This window comes from Camarhynchus parvulus, chromosome Z (genome assembly GCF_901933205.1).
Source record: "Camarhynchus parvulus chromosome Z, STF_HiC, whole genome shotgun sequence".
Taxonomy (NCBI): Eukaryota; Metazoa; Chordata; class Aves; order Passeriformes; family Thraupidae; genus Camarhynchus; species Camarhynchus parvulus.
The window spans coordinates 11429308-11436794 of NC_044601.1; the positions used below are offsets into that span (position 1 = coordinate 11429308).

The following is a 7487-nucleotide window of genomic DNA, read 5'->3' on the forward strand; positions in this document are numbered from 1 at the left end:
CAATAGGAGTGTGTGGGAGGAGGTAACAGCAAGAGGTGAACACACAGTACCGGAGGCAAGCAATGTGATAGAGGGATCAGAACCTCAAACAAAATGATGCAGTTGAAAATTACTTGTTGAACCACACTTCTTTTGTTCCCTTGAAAAAATGCCCATCTGCTTGGAAAAATACATGCCTGGACCCGTTCAACTTTTCTTTAAACAAACTTGTGTGTGTGCTCACATTGCATTGCCTTTTCAAGCTGTTCCTAACTCCCCTTCCTAGCTTCCCTACAAATTACCAGCTGTTAAGAGTTTGTTAACAACCTGGGAGAGTTTGTTAACAAGGTTTTCCAGTTTCTTTCTTCTCCAAATGATCCTCCCTTCACCTAAGGAGACACAGCCCAGTTCCTGCTGCTGTTGACTTGCAGGCAGGAACATCCCTGTAGCCACTTCAGAGCCACGAGCTTGAAGTGAAACCTTCTCACAGGCAGACCCAGCTTGTTGCCTCCTTGTCCCAGCAACCAGATGGCCTAATGTCTCATGCCAGCAAACTGCTGCTCAGCAGCCCTGTTTTACCCCAGCCTTGTCCCAGAGGAGGCTGGAGAAAGGCTGAGCACTGACTGTCCTTCCTGCTCTTCCTGGCATACCACTGCTTTTGTTAATGGGAAGAGCTGCCCCTGCTGTGGCCATGAGGCCTGGGCAGGCTTGACTTGCCAACGATCTTTTTAGTGAGAATATTCATGGACACGAGGCCACTGGGCTGGTACGAGTGTCTGAATGACATGTCTGATGCTAGGTGTCCTTTTGGCAACTGCACTTTTTCTTTCCCAAAACGGAGGTGGCCCCATTCCACACACAGGGTGTATAATGCTCCCCAAGGACCTGTTCAGTGTTATGATATTTGACCTCAAGCACCATTCACAGTTCTGCTTGATATATTAGCAGTTACTTTTATCCTGGGCCTTTTGATGCTGCTTCTTGCCTTGCTCTCGGTGGCCCTGAGCCTTCCCACACTCTTGGTTCCCACCTGTCCTTATTCAAGTACTCACATCCTCATCAGCTTATTGTTCATCACCACTATCTACCACCCTCCTACCTCCCCCACTCCTTTAGGCTAATTCTCCCACATGGCTCTTCCTTCCTTCTAGCACATCGTGTTTTTCCTTAGCCCACGGGTACTTACCCTCCCTCCTGTCAGATGCCTGTGTTGACTTCCAAGCCTAGTCTCCCCAGTCTGCAAGCCCAACTTCCACTTTCATCTCTGTGTGTCCATTGTCCACCCTCTCCCTCAACCATCCCAGCCCCCAGGAGCGAGGCAATAGTTTTCCACTCTGCCCACAGCTCTCGACTGTGGACGAGCACAGGGAGCGCAGGCGGGGTGCGGCTGGGCCGGCCACCTTCCCCTCGGCCACCCTCAGAGATGGATCCGCTGTTTGGCCCGAGGGCCAGGGACGGCCGGCGCTTTGGGGCGCCGATCGGGCCGCTCGTGCGGTGGGGGTGCGGAGCCGTGCCGTGCCGTGCCGGCACTCGGGGCGCGGCGGCGGTGGGCGCTGACGCACGGCGGGGCGGGCGCGGCGCTATAAAGGCGGCGGCGGCGGCGGCGGGGCGGCAGCACCATGGAGAGCTGCCGGGCGCTGGCGCTGTGCGCCGTGGCGGCCGCGCTGCTGCTGAGCGCCCGCGGGCACGGATCGACCCCGCCGCGCCGCGCCCGCGACCTGGGACCGCCCGGCGGCGGCGGCGCCTCCCCGGAGAAGGAGCTGGTGCGGCGGGGGCCGGGAACGGGCGGGGGCGGCAGCGGGACGGGCGCGGTCTGACGGCGGCTCTGTGGTCTCTCGGCAGATCGAGGCGCTGCAGGAGGTGCTGGAGAAGCTCAAGAGCAAGAGGGGACCGCACTACGAGAAGAAGTTCGGGCAGGTGCCCATGGTGGGTGTCCGGGCGGGACGGGTCGGGACGGGACCAGGAAGGGAATAAAAAGGAAGGGGAAGGGGGTAGACCAGAACGAGGGGGGACGGGACGGAATGGTAGAGGAACGGGAAGGGACGGAATGGGGACGGGGCGGGAAGGGAAGGGATAGAATAGGACTTGGCCTAGACGGGACGGGACGACACGAGAGAGAATGGGACTAGGCTAGGCGGCACGGGACGCGACGGGACGGGACGAGACAGAACTGGGCCGCGGCTGGTGGCGGTTCCACTCACCGCCGGCCGCTGCCCGCAGTGCGACGCCGGGGAGCAGTGCGCCGTGAGGAAAGGGGCTCGCATCGGCAAGCTCTGCGACTGCCCCCGGGGGACGTCGTGCAATTCCTTCCTTCTCAAGTGCCTGTAAGCAGAGGCGTCTCGGGACAAGCCGCCGGGAGCGCAGGCACTGACGTCTGGCCGCCCCGACGTGCCGGCGACTTCCCGCAGCTCCTCCGCCCGAGAAACGCGGCGAGAAGTGCCCGCGTCGCCCGTGTAACGCCGTCCGTGACATCCGACATCCGTGGAGCTGTTTTCTTTCTCTCCCCCGCCCCACCCCGTTCTCTCCTTCCCCTCCTTCCCCGCTTGTTTTTGTCCGTCCAGGAAAATCCCGGGCCGTGCCTTGGGAGTAGAGGTGCCCGTCCCGGGAGCTGCAGTGCCGTCCCAGTGCAGACCCAAGTAGTGCCAAGCCATGCCGGGAAGCCGTACTGGCCCCGTGCCGTGCCCCGGGCTGTTCGGCTCCTTCCTCGGGCGGAAAACATCCACCCGCTGCCGGCTGGAGGAGCCGGGGCCAGGGGACTCCCCTGAGGTGGCTGGGGGTAGCGGGGGCAGGGGGGATGCGGGTGTGCCCAAAGCACCTTGGCCCCCTCTCTCTTGCCGCCCCGCGGAGAGGACTCAGTCCGGCACACCCCGGAGCCAGCAGCCTGCAGCCCTCGGTGGGTTTCACCCGCATCGCTGGCCTCAGGCCAAATCCAGCTGTGCTCACCCTGTGCTGTAGAAAGTCCGGCATGAGAGAGACGCTGATGGCGCGGGGGGTCCGGCACTAGCATGGCTGGGGTGGGGCTGGGGGGGATATCGGCTGCTTTACCAGGGCCACCACGGAGAGAAAGCTGTCTGGATTCGTTGCAAACTACCTGGGGATATCCTACTCCTGTTTCTACAATGAACTGATGTATATAAATATGTCTGTCCTCCACAGGTATGCTGTGTATTTCAGCAAACTCATAATGTGTTTTAATCCTTTGTTTGTCTCTATTAATAAAGTTAGTGTTCTGATGACAGTATTTTGGGTGTTTTAATTTACACAGAAGAATTAAATCACATCCCTAGTGCTCAGAGGAAGAGGCTAAGGGTATCTCCAAAACTACTGCAAGTGTAACTGCGTGATTTAGCCGGGCTATCAGCCACGTCAGGACAGACAGGACTAGAAATCAAGGTTCATGTGTTCTGGCGCTGCTCAGCTGATGTCTGCTCCCTCCCCACAAGCACCCAGGGGGACTGTGACACATGCAGAGGCTTAGGACCTCAGATTTTTCTTTGAGAGAGGACAGGGTGTATCCCGGCTGCAGGGACTTGTATGGGAAGGCAGTGTATGGGAGGCAACTCCCATGAGCTGGATCATCTGTGTTACTTTGTGTTAGATTCCAATAAATGATGGACGCCTGAAGGAACCTCCTGCCTCTCCTTTGTCACAATTCATCTATGAGTGTCTTTGTGAGAACCAGCTCTTCATTCTATCAGCATGGAGATGAGGGGCTGCACGGGCCAAGGCAGACACCAGGGAAAGATATCACAAAGGAATCTCATATTTCATGCTGAAGAGAGCACAAATATAGGTGAGAAACCCAGAGTTTTGTGAGAAAAAGGCTTCTGTAAGGCATTTGCTTTACTTCTAAACAGTAAGAGCACATGAGGAATTCTGACTGAAACAGGTACAGAGGAGCTGACTTCAAAAAGAGACCCACCACTGCTCATTTTGCTACAGGTATTGCTACTATTATTATTGCAGGTATTGTAGTTGCTGGGGTTTATTCTTGTTATTAGTTATTATTTTTCAGGACTGGAATGAGCTCTTCTTATCCTGGAGAAGGACAAAATAAAGGGTAGCTGAAAACACCCAGAGTGTGAAGGCTGTTTTAACAGGTGGGGCCACAAGACTGAGGTATGTCATTCTGGCCTGGGGGAATGTGTCTGTGGGGGCGTCAGGAGGGGAGGGTGAAATTAAAGCAGGAGCCATGGCGCACTTGGTGGGAACACTGTGTGAGGGAGGACTTGACAAAGAGAAATGGATATTTTGTGACCAGGGCAAGAACAGTCAGGAGCGGCAGCCAGCTCTGCCCGCAGCTTCTGTGACCGTGGGTGAGTAAGGCCTCTGGGGGAGGGGTGTGATAGTGCATTTGCAGGGCTGGAGCCAAGCGCCAGGTTTTGTAAACTTGTAACTGCGTGTGGATGCTTTTTATGGTATTTCCCAGACACATTGTAGAAATCCTTAATTTCTCAATGAAGAATGAAACAATTTTTGTAGCATCTCTGTTTGGTTCCATACAAACAAAAACAAGGACTTACATTTCAGTGGTTCTTATATTCTGGCTGTTTGATGGTCCTGTCAGTATTTGCTGTGGTACAGAGCACTGCTAGTGAGTGTCCATACAACTCTATCCTTTAAATGCAGGTTTTTTACTTATAGTATGTAACAGACAGAGTGGTTTCTTGTGTGTATACAGGTATTTATAACTTATATTTAAAATCCAGGATGTAAACTAAGCCACCCAGCTTCACTCCTTGGTACCAATTTCTGGATGCATTTAATTTTCCCATGCTTCCCTCATCTGAAACATCCCCTTTTGTTACCTTATATGGTACAATGTTATTACTTCAGGATCATTCAGAGGTGAAACTAGATTATTAAGGGGTTTAATAATCAATGGCTGTGTCCAGCCACAAGTACCACAAGCATCTCAATGAACTACTTGTGTGGACTGACTCTACATGTAGCATTTATTGGAGGTGTATTTACATAGAATTGGACTGAAACATGAAATATTGGACTAAAATATATCAAGAAATATTCAGCTTATGTGTTGATTTTATAGTTATTGTTTTGCCAGATTATAGTGCCCACAATTATAAGTGTGGCTTACATAAAGATAGAAATCATAAATCTAAAACCTTACTTAAGGAATCAGGATTTCGGGATTGCTTTCATGATACTGACATTATGACAATACTCCCTGTAATATTGTGTGCACTAACCTGAGGGCTCTTATCTTGTTGATTTTACATGACCACCTGCATGACATGACAGAGATAAAAATATTGGTCAGGAGAGAAACTTGTGCTGTAGGAGTCAGGACAGACTTGGCATTTGCGTATATTTCACTTGAAATCAATTGCATGAAATGACACAATTTTTTAATTTAAAATATCTCCTGATTTCACCTTACTAACACTTCCAAGGTGGGCCCTGCAAACGATGCGTCCAAAACAAGAAGCACAGATTTTGAGGGTTCATCTTGGATTTAGAGACCAGAGAGGGTTGCAAGAAAGTCTGGATTCAATAAATGTGGTTCAGAATAAATGTGTTTACTGAGTATGAAGTAGAAAAACCCAACTGCTTCAAGTCCTATTGTATTAGGAGTCAACCACAGTAAATCTGCTTGTCTCCTGCCAACTCCATCTGAAAAACAAATTTTTCTTTTTGACTAGATCTTCCAGCTAGAAAGAGCTGTGAAAACTGCCCCTGACAGGCTTGTTGTCAGGTTATTTCTTTCTGAGTGGTGGTTGATCAGCAGTTTCAGCTGGCCCCACAGCCCAGGGGATCCGTGCTGTGTGCCTGGGTCACTCACCCATTTAAAAGGCTTCTGGCAGCTCCCAGGTACTTGGGTTTGCCTAAAACATTACCCCTCTTTTCAGCTACTCTGCACAAGAAGACTGAAACATAGAGAGATATCATGAAAAAGTCTAGCAAAAAGGTGTTAATTATATAACTGATATCTGAAACAATTAAATACAGTGCTAGAAATCAAGGAATCCATGCAGAAGCCCCATCTCAGTAGTCAAACCCCAGTGAAGAGCTAGTTGAACAGCAAGCAGCTGGACAAAGAGGCCCAGCCAGTCTGTCTCTTTTCCTTGCCATCTGTGGGCTTTCCCTATGTCATACCTGCTAGCGCAGTGTGATCCTGCTCCTTCTAGAACAAACTTCTTCCCAGAGACCACCTAGTCAAAACTCAAAGACAATCAACTTACATTATTTATCTGCAGCCAAGTCTTCTCCAGGAGACTCTACATAATTCTTGGTGTTCCTGGTGGAGGCAGGTACTGCTCTTTAACCAGCATTTGGAAAATGTATGCCTATGGGCGGCAGCTCCTGGGTAACAGATTGCACAAGTACTGAGAGGAAAACTGAGGTTCACATTGGAAGTCACAGAGTTTGAAGGTAAGATTGCATGGATAAAATGTATTTCACATATCCTGGACAAACCCCATGACATTTTCTCCTGGGGTGGATTTTGCTGCTTCTCAGATTCTAGGGTGTTTTTTTGTTGTTGTGGTAGGTTTGCTTTGATCCCCCCTCTTTCTCCACCCCATTTCTTCCAGTCTCTCATTCTCTGAGTTAGCAGAGAAAATAGCTACACACTAATTCAACACTGATTGATAAAATATGTGGCTCTTTTCAAGCGCTCTACTTTTTTGCATCTTGTATAGAAGTACATGACATTGCATCCAGCCAGTTGCTCCTCCTTGTAAGGTTTCAGTTTAACAAAAATAGTGGAGAGTTTATGCCTTTCTGTTGGTGGTGGATCCACCACAGATTGGAGCTAGGCAAAAATGAAACCAGCAGAAGAACAAGAGGTGGCAGTGTTGTAATGAAATTACATTCTCAGCGTGCAGCTGTGTCTTGTCAAAATGAGTATGTTAGCTTAACAGCGATTAATGGAATTTTGGGAAATTTATTTTTTTCCTTACTGTAGAGCAATCTGGAACACACAGCCATACCTTGCCTGTGAATCTGTGACCTCTTACAACTCCTAGCAAGTCACCCTTCAGATCTAGGTCCCTAGGAGATGTGGTAACACCCCTTGTTGGGAAGGAAGGCTGCACAAAAAGAGACTCAGGAACCTGAGCAGCCTTCCTTCACCCCCCCTTCCCCCCAGTCCCTCATCCATCTGTGTGAGCCTTTTTTCAGCTCAGGTCTGGGCCTTCAGATTTTGGCAAGATTGTGTAGAAGGGACCTGTGGGACCTGCCTGGAGCCCTTCCACAGTCTGCAATAGCAGCCACAATGAGATTGGAAATGAAAACATAAATACTGATTAAGCATTCAAAGGTGGCTCTTTTAATTCCTCCCAAGTAAATGGCAAATACTCTCTTGTACATGGTAATTGACTCGATTGCAGTTTGGAGATCCTGCCTGTTTTGCCTGGGAGGCAGAATATATTCTCACTTGTAGGCACTGCTGTAACAGAATGACCACAACAACACAGGAGCTAGACTTTGTCCCAGAAGTAATTCCCATCTTCCAGTCCCCTGTTATTGCCTTCAGGATCCTACAG

The 7487-nt window shown here is 50.3% G+C and overlaps 1 protein-coding gene across 1 annotated transcript; it reads left to right on the top strand.

Moving 5' to 3' along the window:
• Positions 1-1595: 1595 nt before the first annotated feature.
• Positions 1596-2422, top strand: CARTPT (CART prepropeptide). Its single transcript, XM_030969116.1, has 3 exons — positions 1596-1742; positions 1822-1905; positions 2200-2422. The coding sequence occupies exons 1-3, from the start codon at positions 1599-1601 to the stop codon at positions 2305-2307; spliced, it is 336 nt and encodes a 111-aa protein (XP_030824976.1). The 5' UTR covers positions 1596-1598; the 3' UTR covers positions 2308-2422.
• The last annotated feature ends 5065 nt before the right edge of the window (positions 2423-7487 follow it).